At 42.6% G+C, this 18,165-nt stretch overlaps 1 protein-coding gene across 10 annotated transcripts in view; it reads left to right on the forward strand.

Annotated features, from left to right (window-relative positions):
• The window catches only part of CNKSR3 (CNKSR family member 3), a 105,025-nt gene extending 86,868 nt beyond the window's left edge, over positions 1 to 18,157 (forward strand). For 4 of the 10 annotated variants that reach the window (XM_082474722.1, XM_082474717.1, XM_082474723.1 and 1 more), the window contains 5 exons: positions 4,220 to 4,344; positions 7,264 to 7,469; positions 7,958 to 8,047; positions 9,748 to 9,780; positions 10,772 to 12,282. In XM_082474722.1, the coding sequence (XP_082330848.1) occupies positions 4,220 to 4,344; positions 7,264 to 7,469; positions 7,958 to 8,047; positions 9,748 to 9,780; positions 10,772 to 11,070 (753 nt within the window). In that variant the 3' untranslated portion in view covers positions 11,071 to 12,282. The other 6 variants (XR_014267291.1, XR_014267292.1, XM_082474720.1 and 3 more) reach the window with 6 other exon arrangements.
• Positions 18,158 to 18,165: the final 8 nt, after the last annotated feature.

The raw sequence follows: 18,165 nt of genomic DNA on the forward strand, positions 1-18,165 counted from the left end.
ATGCCTGTGTGTGTACCTTAGGGGTGTGGAGACACATAAAAATAAAGACCAGGATGTGGAGGGTGGAGCCAGGAAGGGGCACATAATTAAGTTCGCTTTTTAAATAATAATGGAACATATCAATCACACCCCAGCTGCTTCTGTTTGCATCGCTCAGTATAAGGGGCACCAGCTTTCAATAGTTCCGGAATTCTCAGAGTGTGTTACGTAACGTCGAAGAGGTCTTCACTGATAGTTGATGCAGAGCTTGCCACACGGCAACTCTGTCAGCTCCTCGGTGCAGGGGCGTGAATGTTAGGTTCTGAAGAAGGGGCGGCGGCTATGGGCAGGTAGGTGAAGAAGCCTCCTCCTGAGGAGGTGGGAGCCCTTTGGAGCCTGGAAAACTAGGTGGGATTTGGGAGGCGGATGCGAGGCTGTTTGGTGGAGGAGAGGAATGCTGTTCTTTAGACACACGCCCGCCAACCGAGGATGTGCTGCTATCAGGGAAGGGCGGTGCCCAGACAAGGTTTCCTAGAAGCAGAGTGTGTAGCAGACATTCTTGTGAAAGTGATTCAGTGCCTGTGCTTCAGGTAAAACTTGTCTGGGAGGGAGGGAGGCAGAATAAGGAGGGGAAGCCAGCAGATGCTGTCTCAGGTAGAGTCCAGTCTTGGCCTGTTACCCAGGTGTAACCACACAGCATGGGCCCTGGTAGCTGTACTCAGGGGTGGCAGCTGTCTGCTGAGGGCAGTCTTCCAGAGAAGGGGGCAGCCGTGAGCTTTTAGCAACAGACACTCACAGCAGCTGGGTTCACTGACTGACCAAGGGCTCTGGGTAGACACCACAGCGCTCCTGCAAGAATAAGTAGAGCAGACTCTTTGGGGCAGAGGGTGGAGAGAAAGCTGGACCAGTGGGCTGAGCTGAGTGGGTGAGTATAGAGTCCCAGGCTAAGGAGTATGGACTTCATCTCACAGGTATTTTTTGTCAACAGGTTGACAGTTGATTTTTACACTAATATTTGCATCAGTTTGCTAGGGCCACTGTAACGAAGTACCAACGACGGGGTGACCGAAACAAAAATTTATTCCTTCAAAAGTCTGGAGGCTAGAAGTCTCAGATCAGGGTTGGCTTCTTCCAAGGTCTCTTTCCTTGGCTTGCAGATGACCGTCTTCTCCCTGTGTCTTCACGTGGTCTTTCCTCTGTGTGTCTGTGTCCTGATCTCCTCTTCTTATAGGGACACCAGTCATACTGGATTAAGGCCCACCCATATGACCTCGTGTTATTTTTTTAATTTTTAATTTTTATTTATTTAATTTTTTTGGTGGGGATGCGTGCTATGCGGCATGTGGGATCTTAGTTGCCTGACCCAGGGATCAAACCTGCGCCCCCTGCAGTGAAAGTGCGGAGTCTTAAACACTGAACTGCCAGGGAATTCCCACATGATCTCATTTTAAATTAAACGTGTCTTTAAAAATCCTATCTCCAAAGTACAGTCACATTCTGAACTACTGGGGGCTTGGGGGACACAGTTTAGCCCATGATACTACTTAAACACAAGAAACACTAGTTGGGAGGTGTTACATGTCTAGGTGATGGGTGATGTGGTTCTGGGCGAGGCTGGGACGGGGCAATTCTAGTGAAAGACTAATGCAGGAGGCCATTTGGAAGAAGCATCAGGAGGACTCACAAAGCAACACAGCATAGTGGACGGGAAGGGGCCCCGGAGTTGAACTCCTTGAGTTCAAATCCCACCTCTGCCACATCTTAGCTGTGGGACCTCAGATAAGTATTTAGTATTTCTAAATCTCACTCCTCTAATTATTCATGTTGCCAGCAAAGGTTTTGGCGTAGGGGTGAGGAAGGTAGGCAAGGCAAGGAAGAAGCAGATGTGAAATGTGGCAGTGAACCTGGGTGGTAACACCAGCGACAAAAACTAGAAAGTCAGGAAAGAGCCATCTGGGAGATGATAGGTCTTCTGGGCATCACTGAGTTTGAAGTGACAGGAAAATGCAGGTGGATGTGTTCAGAAGGGAAGTGAAAATTATATCTAAGTATAGGCTAGAGTTAGTTCCTTGACCTATGGAAATTCACTTAAGAAGGGGCATGCTTCCTTTTTCTCTGGTTTTGTCTACCTTCCTGCCCAGTTCCACTAACTGTGCAATTTGGGGGAAGAGGTGAAGGTGAGGCGTGAGACACCTAGCTTTGCTTCCGACCCAGGGAGGGAAAACCATCAAAATGCAGAGGCCGTTGTACAGCTTAGCTATTAAGCATCCTGGTGATGTGTCCAGGATATTTTCAGAACATGAACTCTGGTAGACCAGTACTCCATACAGTTTCTCAGCCCCCACCCTGGCTGTTGCCCTGTGTGTCATTCTTCAGGGATCTGTATGCTTGGGTGCCCACCTCTGCTGGGAGGGAGCATCTTTAGTTCTTGTCAACATCATTCGTGTTGTCACTGAAAAGCTGTTCATCGCTCTGTTTTTAGGCCACAATCCTGGTGAACAAGGGTTATTGATTTAGAAGTAACCATCAGTGTTGGAGTTTTTGGAAAATGCCTGTTCTATGGAAATGCTCCAATTTTCTTCTGTTTCTATTTGTTGAGGGCCTGGGTCCTGGCCCCATGTTTTCAGACATTGTCCAAGATTGTCAGAATGAGTTGTGGATCAATTACATAGTTCGGAGAGTTGACAGACTGTGGTGTTTGCTCTGGGAGACTGTTTCCCTGTGTCTCGGCATCTCTCCCCAAAATGGGGCTGTCTCTCTGTGAGCACCGCCTACTCCTGACCTCCCAACCCTCAGACTCCCATTCCCACTCTCACTTCCAGGAGATACGGGGTCTTCCATCCATCACCACCTGGGCTAGATAGGGCATAGGTGTCCTTTTATTACTCCCCGGGGTCTAGCACGGTCCTCACGTGCTGCCTCCCACTGGCCTTCACCCAACGTCTTCGTGCCTTGACTCATTTTCTTGCTGTTCCTTTACCAACCGGAAAAGGCCAATCATTGCTGTTAGACTGTAGAAGAGATAGGATTGAAGGTCTCACACAAGATTTAAAAATATTTTTTAAAAGCTGTGTGGATTTTAAATTTAAAAAATTAACTTGTGTGTATGTGTCTATGTGTATAATGCTAAATTAGACAGTATAAGGTTGTGTACTTACTATGCGACGAGCCCTGTGCTAAGCCCGTTACACGTATTACGTTACCTAATTCTCACGGCTACCCTGTGTTGCAACTGTCTTTGTCCCTGGTTATTCCCATTCTATAGAAGAGGCACAGAGAAGTTGAGTGATTTGCCTGGAAGATACACACCTAATCAGAGGTATAACCAAGATTGCACCCAGGCAGTCCGAATTCCGAGGCCATACTCCTAGTGAGTGGCAACATTGTTAGTGATTAGTGTGAACGAACTCATTCTGTCCTCACTGCAGCCCTATGTCAGAGGCACTGTCAGTATGGCTGTTTTTCAGAGGAGGAAACTGAGGCTTGGGAGTTTAAGTGATTTGCTCAGAGCTGGAATTCCAACCTGCCTGGCACCTGGCTCCTGGGCCTCTGCCTTTCTTTCACTATGCACCTAGGCTTTCAGAACTCTTGGTAAATGGTTTATATATACAATGGAATACCACTCAGCCATAAAAAAGAGTGAAATAATGCCATTTGCAGCAACATGGATGTACCTAGAGATTATCATACTAAGTGAAGTAAGTCAGACAGAGACAAATACCATATGGTATCACTCATACGTGGAATCTAAAAAAATGATACAAATGGACTTATTTACAAAACTGAAACAAACTCACAGACAGAAAACTTACGGTTACCAAAGTGGGGAGGGAGGGAGAGATACATTAGGAGTTTGGGATTAACAGATACACACTACTATATATAAAATAAAAAGGTCCTACCGTATAGCACAGGGAACTATTTTCAATACCTTATAATAACCTTCAATAGAAAAGCATCTGAAAAAGAATATATATATATATATATACACACACACACACGTACAACTGTATCACTTTGCTGTACACCTGAAACTAACACAACATTGTCAATCAACCATACTTTAAAAAAAAAAACAAAAAAACTCTCGGTACATTTTGAGTGTCTCAAAGCAGAGTACGCATTGGATGTTGCAGACACGCAAATGACCTGGGCCGCTGTTTACCCAGGGGCTGGGGCTGGTTTTGGGGAGAACGATCTCCGAGGTAACGTCCCCGCTTTTACACTGCCTCCCTTTCAGACCTCGCCTCCGCCCACGACCACTCAGTCCCCGGACAGCACGATGGACGCGTCACTGAAGAAGGAGAAGCCAGCCATCGTGGATCTTTATATTCCTCCTCCGCCGACCGTTCCCTACTCCCCCCGGTATGTCGGTGCCCACTTCTGTGGTGTGCACGTCTCCTTGCGTGGAGGTGCTAGCGGTGGTGGGAAGACCACGGGTATCTCGAGAGGAGACGCGGCTGACATTCCAGTGTGTTGGGGATGAGTCTTGAATCCACCGTCAAAAAGTATCGCCCTGGGTGTGGGCGTTGGGGAATGGGTGAAGGGGGTCGAAAAGGACAGACTTCCAGTTACAGGCAAAGTCCTGGGGGTGTAGTGTACGGCGTGGTGACTGTTGTTAACAATGTCGTGTATTTTTCAAAGTTGCGGAGAGAGTAGATCTTAAAAGTGCTCATCACAGGAAAGAATTAGTAACCACGTGTGATGATTGTTTTGCCGTACGTACGTAAATCATTACGTTGTACCTGTGAAATGAATACAGTGTTATATGTCGATTATATCTCAATAAAACCAGGGGTAGGGGAAGTGTGATCCTTTAGGGGGAAGTGTAGGAACAGATCTAGTTTTATGGGCCTTGAAGCCAGCCAGTATGATGGGGAGGGGGTTGATTAAAGCATGTGCTCTCGGGGATTGCATTGTTTTAATTCTTCACTGGGCATCGGAACGAGCTGTTTGGGGGTCCCTGAAGCTGAAGTTTCATTAACTACACGGTAAATTCGTCTCTGGGGCGGAAGATAATAAATATTTCTGTGAGGTTGATTAAAGTTACAGTTTTATTTTGCTGAGAGGGATGTGTTTTTCGTAGGACTTAAAAAATGTGAAAATAGGTGTGGATGGGCTGTATTTGCATGGCCGTGTGTGCTTATGTGTGTGTGTCTATTATAAATTCTTCAGGATCGTTACTTTCTTAATGTCTATCTTAAATGTTTACGGTAAAAGGAGGACGGTCATGCTAGATGTTATATAGGGGATGATTAAGGTATGAAAATATAGGCTTATTTATATCATCTTACATATTTACATATGCTGGTAAAAGTAGAGAATCTGGCTCATTTATTAAACATACATTTACTGAGAGTTGGGCCTTATGCAAAACAGATGTAGTTCTTGCCCCCAGAGAACTGCCAATATCTTAGTCAACTGTTCAAGAATAAATTGAGAAATACGTAATCATGCTGTAATATTTCATAAGACACAGTTTGGACTGAACTTACAGTGATGTTTCACTTCAGGGTGGAGTTTTTCATTTGTTTGTTTTTGTTTTAAGCTGAGCTCTTTGCTTCTGGTGTGTTTCTTTCCTGGGCACAAAGAAAAATTAATGTCATTTTCCTCTTCCTTGAGTCTTGGTTTGCCCAGCAGTTATTATGGCATGTAGAGCAGTGGCTGCAGCGATCAGGGGCTTTCTGGTTGCTACCAACCCGTAGACCAGGCTCTTCCCTGTATTCACAGACCAGAGTCCTGTGGTCGCGAGATTTAAATTGTGTTTAAAACTACAAGGAGTTGTTGCTTTTGCATATAGAGAACAGAGGGTTTCACTGATAGAACAGACCAGTGTGTGGACTGTTCTATCAGAAGCTGTAGGGAGGATGGCCTCGACTCCCCTAATCCAGAATATTCTTGTCTGGGTCTCAGTGAGGGGTCACAGGAGCTGTGGTAAGAAGAAGGGTATGTACATAGTAAAGGTGAAAGGGAGCTGGCGCTTTGATTCTATCAGGGGAGACACATGGGCACATGCACACCATTAATGAAGGATATTTTATTTTATTTTTTAAAAATTTATTATTTATTTATTTTTTGGCTGTGTCGGGTCTTAGTGGATCTTGTGGCACGCGGGATCTTCGTTGAAGCATGCGGGATCTTTCGTTACAACGCGGGCTTCTCTCTAGTTGTGGCGTGTGGGTTTTCTCTCTCTAGTTGTGGCACACAGGCTCCAGAGCATGTGGGCTCTGTAGTTTGCAGCCCGCAGCCTCTCTAGTCGAGGCGCACGAGCTCAGTAGTTGCGGCGCGAGGGCTTAGTTGCCCCACGGCATGTGAGATCTTAGTTCCCTGACCAGGGGTCGAACCCGCATCCCCTGCATTGGAAGGTGGGTTCTTCACCACTGGACCACCAGGGAAGTCACTGAAGGATATTTTATTAGAATGAACTGTGCAAATGGTCACAGAGAACAAGTGGTGAGTCATGAAAGCTTTGTGAATGGGGAAGTTATATGCCAGGTTTAAAAGTATAGAAGAAGATAGATTCATGCTGGGGAAGGGTATGCAGACAGCAGGCTCACTGGGAATACCAATAGGCAAGGCTGAGCCTTAGACTGTTATTGAACTCAGTGGATTCTGGGTTTATCTAGTAGTTTTGCAATGAGCCCCTAATGGAATTTACTCAGTGCCAAAAATTTAACTAGCTGGTAATCTGGGCTCAACTAAAATTAATTTTAAGTTTTTTTATAAGCTGACATTTAGAAAGAATGAAGTTGCAAGCAGTGGTCCAATTTTTGCTGGTTTCTGTACTTTGTTCAGAAAATAGACACTTTCCATTGGCCACTCTAAAGGCCCCTTTGTAATTTTTGACATTATTTTCAAATCTAACAACTGCCATCACACATCAAGTGTCTTCTTTGCTGGATCTTGGCAAAGATACTACTCTTGGCATGAGAAAAAAGGTTCAATAGATCATACCTTCACTTGTGGTGTCTGTAGTAAGGAGGAGATTCAACTCTAGGATAGATGTACAGGAAAACCAGAGCTAGCTTTTCAAGATATATGTGTATCCCTTAAACATATATGAAAAAAAAATCTCATTTTCTCTTATTTAGTAGGTATTTACTCTTATTTAATAGGATCTCTATGTATTTGAGAAGCAACTGTGATTGAAAAAGTGTTGCTTTTTCCTCCAGAGGAAAAGGAGGATTTGTTTTCTTCTGTGTGCTAGAAGGAGAATGTATCCTATAATTCTTTAGTGTGAGAGGATCTTCGTAAGCAACTTAATTATTGCCCTCTATCTTGCAGGGAAGAGAATGGGAGTTCCGTTTACGGATTCAGTAAATGTAAACAGCCGCAGCCTGGTCCGAAGGGTTCTGAGTCCCCCAATTCCTTCCTGGACCAGGAAAGCCGGAGACGGAGATTTACCATCGCTGATTCTGATCAGTTGCCTGGGTATTCCGTGGAAACCAATATTCTGCCCACAAAAATGAGAGAGAAAACACCATCCTATGGTGCGTTGCTGAGTGTTTGTTTTGTTTCTCTTCCCCTCCCCCTTCCTTATTTGGAACTGTTGGATGAATTCGGCAGACTTGAAGGGTAATCCAAGGAAAACATAAACCTCAATGAAATTCTAAGTATGAGACCTTTGTTCATCTTTCTAAAAGCGAAGGCTTGTTGAGTCATTACACTGCCTGGCATCCAAGCCCAGCGGGGTGAGATCATGTTACAGTTTCAACTTTCAGTGCCTGCATTTTAACTTGGAGCTGCTTTGCTCTGTGGACCCACAGACGCAAGCTCAGCATGCCTCTGTCCTAATGGTTTGCTGTGGAAATACAGTGCTTTAAAATACTTTTCTTATTTTTAAACTATGTTATTTTGCTTATGCTGAAGTGAGTGTGATGTCAGGGTGGGGGAGGGTCTAGTTCTAAATAAAGGGAAGGATTCTCTAAAGTCCAAAAACTCTGTCAACTTTTCCGTTTTCATTCCCCTCCTTCTGAAGGCAAGCCCCGGCCTTTGTCCATGCCTGCGGACGCGAGCTGGATGGGGATTGTGGACCCTTTTGCTAGACCTCGAAGTCATGGGAGGAAAAGTAAGTTTAATCTAAGCAAACTGAAAAGCACCAAACCTGGAGTCCAAAGCCCAGGCCCTCGTTTCATCCCTTTTGTGCTCTAATGACCATAAAATCATCTTCTCATCTGCAAAATCACGGGGTGCTGAAGGCCTCTAAGGTCCTATCTATGTGTAGAATGGCAGAATTATATATTCCTAGGTAGTGATTGTAAATCTCCTAAATAGTACTGTGTGCTTTAAAAAGGCTGTAGACACTGATGGTCCAATTTCTAAACACATAGAAATACACTATTCGTTAAACAATCTCATCATCAATTTTATGACTATTATTATTGGAATCTGTTTGATTTTTGACCAACAGACATGGGTGTTTTTCTCCCCAATCCTTCTTGTGTTAGAGAGTAACTACTATTGGAAAAGAAACTTGTGTTTAATTTACCCTGTAATCAAAGTTACAGGTGATAACACTTGTCTTTTGAGGAAAATGTTTATAAATAGTCTTATTTTTGGCCAGATTACATTCGATTGTCAGGGCATCGTAACATTGCTTTTGCGGTGCTGAAACAAAGAGCTGGTGAAAAGTTAGAGAACAGTAGGCCTTAGATTGTAAAAGGAAGAAGAGAAAAGTTCTGGAGGCCTAACTTCCAAAGTGATCAACCCCTGACATTTCCCTGCGACTTGGTAAAGTTTGTGACCTAAGTACCCGAATCACCTGGATTACACTAAATGGGAAAAGGGAGAAGTTGCCTTCTAAGGTCCAAGATACCCTTAGTTGACACGAAAATCTGTGGAGCAGACAGCAGGGGGCAGGGCAGTTCTTTGTTTAGATTTAGAAATGTCCACATCTTCTTTGCCATTCTTTTTAGCATTTGAAGTCCCTGATGTAGACTTTTATTTCCTTTAAGGTTGAGATATGGGGTATATGGGTGGGGAGTGTGAGGTCGGGAAAATGGAAAGATACTTGACCTCCATCCCACCTTCCACATTTTTTTGGTGTTATCATTTTAGAAAGACAGGTACCTGCATAATGGGCAATTAAAAAAAATAATAGCTTTTTTGAGAGACAACTCGCATACCATAAAGCTTACCCTGTTAAAATGTACGATTCAGTGGTTTTTAGTATATTCATAGAGTTGTGCTAATTCCAGAATATTCTGTCACTTCAACAAGAAACCCCTGTAAGCAGTCATTCCTCATTCCCTCCTCCTTCAGCTCCTGGCAACCAAAAATCTACTTTCTTTTTTTTTTTTTTTTAAATAAATTTATTTATTTATTTATTTTTGGCTGCGTTGGGTCTTCGTTGCTGCGCGCGGGCTTTCTCTAGTTGTGGCGAGCAGGGGCTACTCTTGGTTGCGGTGCCCGGGCTTCTCATTTTGGTGGCTTCTCTTGTTGTGGAGAGCAGGCTCTAGGCACGCGGTAGTTGTGGCACGTGGGCTCAGTAGTTGTGGCTCGTGGGCTCTAGAGCGCAGGCTCAGTCGTTGTGGCGCACGGGCTTACTTGCTCCGCGGCATGTGGGATCTTCCCGGACCAGGGATTGAACCCGTGTCCCCTGCATTGGCAGGCGGATTCTTAACCACTGCGCCACCAGGGAAGCCCTGAAAATCTACGTTCTGTCTCTGGATTTACTTTTTCAAGGCATTTCATATAAATAGACTCCTACAAAATGTGGCTTTTTGACAATGGGCACTTTTTAACGTAACTTTTCCCCTTTGATTACAGAAACAAAACAAATTGTTGGAAAACCTCTAGAAGGTACGAGAAAACTAATCTGTAATCTGCTTCCCCAACCTAGAAATAATCACTGAATGTTTCATGTATCTTCTAGTTGTTCCTATATTTATGTATTATACGCTTAGAAAAATGCGCAAAATGGAATAGATAGATATTCAGTAATACTATGAAAGGGGAACGTTAACAGGTGTATTTTTGGTAATAGCCGCATTAGTAATCCATCTTATGGCAATAGCACCTCTTTATTCAGTCTGCTACGGTTGAGCATTTAGGTTATCTGTGTTTTCCCCCCCAATTGTTAATATTGCTTCGATAAGCATCTTGTACGTAGTTCTTCATACGTTTTTAAAAGTGGAATTTCTGGGTCAAAAGAATGCTACATGTTGCCAGGGTGCCCTGCATTTTATGTTTCTATTCAGTTTCTTACTCCCCTGCTCCCCATCCCAGGGGGTCTACTGACTTTTAGGGTGGGGTCATTCTTCCTTCTCCAGAAATGTCCCAAGCCTTGCAGAGCATTAAAATCTTTGAACCCCATCCATTAAAGGTGAAGAGTGCCTGCCCTGCATTCAGAGTGATAACCAAAGGCATCCCACCTCCTAAATGCTCCTTAGGGATGTTCGGGAATAAGTACCACCGTTCCAGGGGCACGTGCTCTGGGCTGCAGGCATTGAGCAAGGACAGATGTGGAAGGAGTGATAGAATTATAAGATTTTCTCTCTTTGGTTTTTTGATTTCAAGTGAAATTATGAAAATTCTACACTGATTAAAAAGTGGGGGCTCTCTGATTCTGCTCTGCCCCCGTGTTACCTCTCAGATGGAAAAGCAGCCTGAAGTGTGCGCCTACCTCTTCCGTTTCTGCTTTCTCAACACCCAGTGGTGTGGGCCTGGCCGCCTGGGGGGCCTGGTAGCCCATCCCTGGGAGGAGGGCAGGGTGTGCTGCCACCTTCAGAGGCAGCGCCGTGCAGAGGATGGGTATTTTAACGGACTACTTGTGGGCTTTGTCTGAAAACAGGTGAGGACGGCCTTTGCCGGTATTTCAGTAATGAGCGGATCTCTCCGATCATCGAAGAAAGGTCATCCCCCACATACCGTTTCTCAAGGCCCGCGACCGAGAGGCAGCTGGTCCGAGGTGCAGACTACATCCGAGGCAGCAGGTGCTACATCAGTTCAGATCTCCACAGCAGCGCCACGATTCCATTCTCGGAGGAAGGGACCAAAAAGAAAGCCAGCTCCTCGGCAGCCAAGTCCTCTTCTCCAGAACCGTCCCTGCTGGTCAGCTGGTTTACTCGCCTGAAACTGTTGACTCACTGAGCCCTGCATTCCCGGGACCCTCCCTTCTCCTGCTACCAAGTGCCTTGCTTCCTCAGTCAGCAACTTGTTCTGATTTTCATCCACAGTATTATGCAGCAACCTTATGCAATTTCGTGGGTTTTCTTTTTTCTTTTTTTGGAAAGTTGTATACTGCACTTGGAATTTTGAAGTCATTGGATGGGAACAAATCCAGAGAATCTTAGACGCTGGCTTATGGAGGCCAAAGGAGAGAAATGGGGAGAGTCCGCTTTCTTTTTGCTTCCTTAAGAGTCAGGACACGGAGACACACTCTCTAAACCAGAGCCTTGGCCAGGAATGTTATGGTCGTTATGAGGAACTGGGCCATTGTTCTTTTTAGGGGGGTGGGACTGCAGTTGGTGGCCACTGTCACACAGATGTGTTGGGTTTTGGTCCAACTTCTTCACCTGAAAAAGCCAGTGGAGAAAACAGTTTTGTTTTGATTTTTCAAGCTACATACTATACGTGTAAATGTAGCAGCTTTGACTTTGAAATAACACGTGGGAAGCATCTGATGCTCTTTCAGAGCAGAGATTTGAGTGTAGGCCAGTTACACTTAGTTAATGCCCTTTTCATAACAGTCTCAGTGTAAGTTAATTAATACAGAAACACGTGAAAATGTTTAGATAGGGCTTACTACACACAAAGAAGTGTATGGTTATTTGTGAAGGGTGTTGTATATTATTGTCTTTAAGGGAAAAGAAGCTATAAGATTTGCTGACAGCCAAAGTATCATTGAGAAAAATGAAGCAACCATACTTAGGTTTATGAGAGAGACATCAGTTTGCATTTTGACCTGTTCAATGACTATCTTCTAGAAAAGAATGGACAGTTTTTCAAAATTGTACACATTTTGCTAATTAGAAATCTCTTGGAAAATCTCACGGTCACTCATTTTCAACTAGCATCAGGTATTTTGGAAAAGTGTGTCTGGATATTAACTCTTGTTTAAACTGAATGTATGATATTTTGCTAGAATGGAAAAGTACTATCTTGTTAATTTAAGTGTTTTAAATATAGTTGTATATTTTTCTTACTCTTAGTCACATGTAATTGATATATTTCTGTTTTGTGTCCTACATGAAGCTAACGAAAAAAGTGTTCAAGGTGTTTTCAGGTTTACCAGTGACCACCTTGGCTGTTGCCACTGTGGGCACTATTGTTAAAAAAACAAAATAAACCCTCCCAACCATTTTAGGATTTTATGGATTAGAAATGGGGGCGTTGAGGGAGCGTGTGTAAAGTAAAATTACATTCGGGGAATTTTCTGAACTATATCCCTGGGCAAAGCTGGTATCTCCTATTCAAAAATATTTTCCCCTCACCCCTTGAATTGTCTACTTTGCTGAACTGCCTGAAATTGGAGATTCCTTGGAGTTAAACATCTTCGTTTTAAAATGCCTCTGGTGGGACTTCCCTGGCGGTCCAGTGGTTAAGACTCCACGCTTCCAGTGCAGGGGGTGCAAGTTCAATCCCTGGTCGGGGAACAAAGATCCCACATGCTGCACAGTGTGGCCAAAAAATTAAAAAAAAAAAAAAGCCTCTAGTGGGGTTAAGGGAGCTGGCAACCACTCGCATATTAGTGTGAATGAATTCAGTCGGGCTGTTTTCCTGTCAACCAACCCCCAAGGGAACTGCAGTGAAGATATAGTGGTTTCATGGGGGATGAAAAGGGGTTTGGCCAGTGGAGGAAAGAAGAGGCTTGGAATGCGTGATTCATTGGGTGCTTGACAATACAGTATAAGGGCAGAGCAGGGGCGGGGAAGTCTGGTAACAGGGCACTGATGACTAGGAGGGACTTTGGAAAAGGGGGAGAGCCAGCCCTCGCCCTTTGACTGTTAGCGTGGCCCAGAAAATGGAGTGGCACCTCTTCCTTTCACTCTCAGATCCCCTGAGTAATGAGTTTAGTGGTTTTGGAGGTCTTAGATGGAGATCAGCCCCTTTTCTGTGGAGTAAATGTCCTTTGTGATCAAATGACCATCCTCAAATGAATTTTCAGTGCCCAACTCAAGTACAATACCTGTGCCCAATCAGCGTTTTTCAGACTGTTCCCTGAAGTCCGAAGGGGAGGCCACAGAAGTTTCTAGGTTTTCTACCTTCAGTCTGCCACCACAGCTTCATTTTTATTTTTATTTGGGATTTTCTCCTGAAATGTGTTTGAGAAATAGATTGCTGCTTAAAGAAGTTTCTATGTATCTTTACTGTTGACATATATAATTAATAGTTTAATACTAATTTCTTAGAAATTAATGGAAACTGCTTGCCTCAGTAATAATCCAGGTTTAATGGTAGACATGTGTGAACATATGAAGATGTAGAATGACACTTTTTGACATGATCCTTTAAAACAGTTATTTTTGATTACTACCAGACCCAACTCAACCTAACCCTTTTTTTATAGTAAATATTTTATAATATCACTACAATCATCAAATGAAATTCATGGATGATAAAACCTTCTTTTCATACATAAAAGCATCATCCCCATTTGCTGTTCCAAAATGAAATTAATAGGTAGTATAACTGACCTCTATACATCCCCATCAATATAATGTCCTAACTGAATCTAAACAAATATACATATATAAATATTTTGTAATGAAATCATTATTTTAATATGTAAATGCTCTAGCATGATTATATTACAAGATGTATGAAATAATGTAACAAAGCACATACTTGTATCTGTATATGAAATCACCATGCCTGTGGCAGCTACACAGGCCTGCTGTGCTGGCAACTCAACACCAGAAATGGGATTGACGTCAGCAATGCAATTTTCTAAAATGTGGCCAATTCTTTTTTTTTTTTTTTTAATTGAACGAACAATTCTTTAAATTCTATAGTGCTTTACAATTTTTAAAAGTTTCACACACATGATTTCATATAATCCCATAATCTTTTTTCCCCCTACCCCTATCCTGTCCCTTCTCCTTTCCCTCTCCCCACTGATAACTACTAGTTTCTTCTCTATATCTGTGAGTCTGCTTCTTTTTTGTTTTATTCACTGGTTTGTTGTATTCTTTTAGATTCCACATATACATGATATCATACAGTATTTGTCTTTCTCTGACTTATTTCACTTAGCATAAAGCCCTCCAAGTCCATCCATGTGGCCACAAATAGCAAAATGTCATTCCTTTTTATGGCTGAATAGTATTCCATTATATATGTATATGTATTACACATCTTCTTTGTCCATTCATCTGTTGATGGACACTTAGGTTGCTTTTATACCTTGACAATTGTAAATAATGCTGCTATGAACATTGGGGTGCTTGTATCTTTTTGAATTAGTGTTTATGGTTTTTTTGGATGTATATGCAGGAGTGGAATTGCTGGGCCATATGGTAGCTCTAATTCTTAGTTTTTTGAGAAACCTCCATACTGTTTTCCACAGTGGCTGCACCAATTTATATTCCCATCAACACTGTACGAGAGTTCCCTTTTCTTAAAATGTGGCCAATTCTTGATAAGGTTCTAGACAAAACAGAATTCTATAACAGTTACATCCATATAGTGTATACTGGGTGCCTGGCATTGTTCTAAATACTTACCTAACAACTTTATGAGGCGGGTGCCACTGTTATTCTCGTTTTACATATGCGGGTACAGGGCTGATAAGGGCAGAGCTGGGATTAAAATCAAAGCAGTCTAGCTCTGGCAACCTTGTTCATCATCACTCTGCTGTACACTTTCCCTCAGTTTATAGAATAATTGCATTCCTGAAAAATCCAATGCATATTAAAACTGGGCTAGAGATTCCCTGTATGTTTATATATAAAACAAAATTAGATTATAATTTTTAACTAAACTCAGATAGTTCTAAACTGGCTTTCCATCTACATGAATATTTGGTCGGGCAATTGATAGTTGTGCTGATGGGGGACAGTTTCTTGCTGGGAGGGGTCTAACCTGTAGAACTTGTGTAGCATCTGTGTTCCATCTGTTGAATGCAGGTAATGGCCGTCCTATCATTAGCACCTCAAAAGCCCTTACAGTTCCAAAACCACATCTAGGGGGCAGTACCATCCCTTTGAGAACAAGTGATTTAAAAGAAATCCTGTTTCATCTTTGAGTAGAGTTCCAGTCTTCATGTTATATATTTGTCCATTTTCTGTCTCTACTCCTGTCTCCTCAGTTCTCTCCCCACCACACCGGAAGTTTGAGAATCTGTTTTGTGAGGGTTGTTTTCATTTTTGTTTTTCCACCTGAAAGTCAAGCAGTTGTTGCCTCCTCTGGCCCAAAGACCATCAGTATTCCCAAGTTTCAGTTTATTAGCCCTCAGAAAACTCTAAGAGGTATTTACTCTTAACTTTTCATCCCCCAAAGAGCTGGTGTAAGTAAATGTCTTTGACACAAGTATGTTGCTTTTTTGCCACCAGAGGCATAAATGGGATGGCCATGCAGGCCTAATTTGGATGTTTCCACCTATTGCATCTGTGGTTACTCCTTACAGAGAAGTGGGTTACATTTTGCTCCCACTCTTTTTTTTACTTTTTGTCCTTTATGTACCAATTTTTTTTTAACATCTTCATTGGAGTATAATTGCTCTACAATGGTGTGTTAGTTTTTGCTTTATAACAAAGTGAATCAGCTATACATATACATATATCCCCCCATATCCCCTCCCTCTTGACTCTCCCTCCCACCCTCCCTATCCCACCCCTCTAGGTGGTCACAAAGCACAGAGCTGATCTCCCTGTGCTATGTGGCTGCTTTATGTACCAATTTATCTCTTTCAAGGTAGAATGGATTCATCAAATCTGTCTTAAAAGATTAAATTATTTGATTACATTACAAGGGGTGACACCTGGCTTCTCATGACAATAGCACCCAGTCAAGTAGAACCTTCTGAGTGTGTCTGCTCCCCCAACACCCCGCCGCCGCCCCAGGTGCCATCCATGCGATTGAACCTTGTAGCGTTGTAGACAAACGCAGAACTCGAGTTAATTTAGAAAACACATGCATAACCTGCCCATTCTTTTCCTAACCCCAAACATCCAAGACTCACGCAAGCCATGAACATGTTATTTCAGCTGTCAGAGTAATGAAACCAATAGCCAGGAGGTGCAGGTAATTCAAGATTATTGAAGACACAGCATCTTAGCAGGGCATTTGAGTAGGTGTGTGTGTTTTTTCAAGCTCATATTTTAAAACTGAGCATCATTCAAATGAATTGTTTAAAATGACTTTTTGTAATATGTTATGAATATACTGGAAAGTCAAAATAGAATGCCCAGTGAGAGCATAATTGTCAGTGCAATAGACAAGGTTATAGAAAGTGTACCTGTCATATCCTTCTTAGGGTCTATATCTATACTCATGTTATTTTCCCAGTGACTGGCTTTAATCAAATTCTCCCATCTCCTTCTGACCTCAGTGCAACTGTCTTCATAACCGTGTTTGCTCCCACTCTTATGAAGAGAATCACTGCTTCATTTCCTTTGGGATGAGACTTCTGCCTGCTACTTCCTTGGAGATTATATGGAAGGTGGGCACCTTGAAAATGAAAAATCTCCTTTTGGTAGGGCCACTTTTTGGGTTGGCCAATGACATTTGATTTTATTCACCTTTGGAGTTACCCTGCTTGTGTATTTTTTTGATATATTCTTGCTAATCACCTGGAAGGTGAGTACTTAAAAATCTATTGATTAAAAACTGGATTAAAGAGAACACGAAGCTGACCTTTCCAATGTTTCTCCTGGATCTGACGGCCCTGGAGTTGCTGCGCAGAGGAAGACAGTTCCCAGCCCGGGCCTTCGTGTTATGCTTGCAGCTGAATATTACACATGCTCTCCTTTCCCAAGCTTCCTGCTTCTCTGAAAAGTTGTGAAACTGAAGCTGTAGGAGAAAATTAAGAAATAAACCTCAAAGGTATTTTAAAAAGAAGAAGGGCTACATCACCCCTCAAGTCCAGGGATGTTGATATTCTCATCATTTTCTCTCTCCTCGCCTGGAGCATTGTACACACTCAAATGTCTGTGAAGGAATGATTTAAACGGAGAGAACATTAGGGAAAAAACCCATTTCTTCCTTGTTCTTCCATTGACTAGACCCATTAAAAACGATTTCCCATTTAACTTTGTTCTTAGGGTGACAAATACTGGATTTTAAGATAATCCTTCAGCATTTTGACATATCTTAGTCTGAACATTTTGATTTATCTTAAAGAGAAAAGACTTTAGAAATGAAGTTCAATATGAAGTAATATTGTGCCTGAAGTATGAAATTATCCTTTTAATTTCGTGGGTGTGGGGTTCTCTTTTCTTACTCATATATACCTCTCTGTCATTCCAGCTGAGGCCCTGTCAGGATAAGAATGGATTTCAGGGATTAGTACTAATTTAGAAGTCTTTGCCTTTTGGAAATGCATCCAGTAGTAGAAGCAGTAGTTAGAAGCAGTCGAGGGCTCAGCTTTTGAAGTTAGATAATCCAGTTCTCTCACAAGCTCTGTGACTTGAAACAAGTTACTTATCTCTCTGCTCCCCGGTTGCCTATGAAATGGGGATAATAACAGAATCTCATTCATAGGCTTATGGGGATTAAATGAGACAATGTTTGTAAGGCCTTTAGGATAGTCCAGCACCCAGCACTTAGGAGATGTTGACTCTTGCTGGAACGCTCTAGTAGCAGTGTTTGCTCCATCTTAACGTTTAGTAAATAAGACATTCAGAGGTGGCCAATAGGCTTTCGTCCATAACCAGCAAGATAATGCCACGGCCACACTGTCAGAAGGCGGCTGTGTAGTCCATAGCCTGGAAATGTGGCCTGTACTGGTACAAATCTCAGTTACTCAGAAGTTTTGGCCGAGTCAGAACCCAAAAAATGATAAAAGTCTATGATTGGACACACTCAGAATGATAAGAGTATTATTTTAATATTGGCTTGATTTATCAGCAGCATATTTTCCCTCTTTAATCCCCCCAACTTTCAACAGAATAATGTATGAAAACAAAGGAAATCTGAGCACTTCTCCATCTCCTAGTTGGCTGAATGACTTTTGCCTCCCATCCCTGGTTTGAAGTGGTACCCCCAAATTTATTTCTGTGTTTCATATTGAAACTGTGCACCTCA

The sequence above is a fragment of the Balaenoptera physalus genome (assembly GCF_965194825.1).
Source record: "Balaenoptera physalus genome assembly, chromosome: 9".
In the NCBI taxonomy this organism is placed as follows: Eukaryota; Metazoa; Chordata; class Mammalia; order Artiodactyla; family Balaenopteridae; genus Balaenoptera; species Balaenoptera physalus.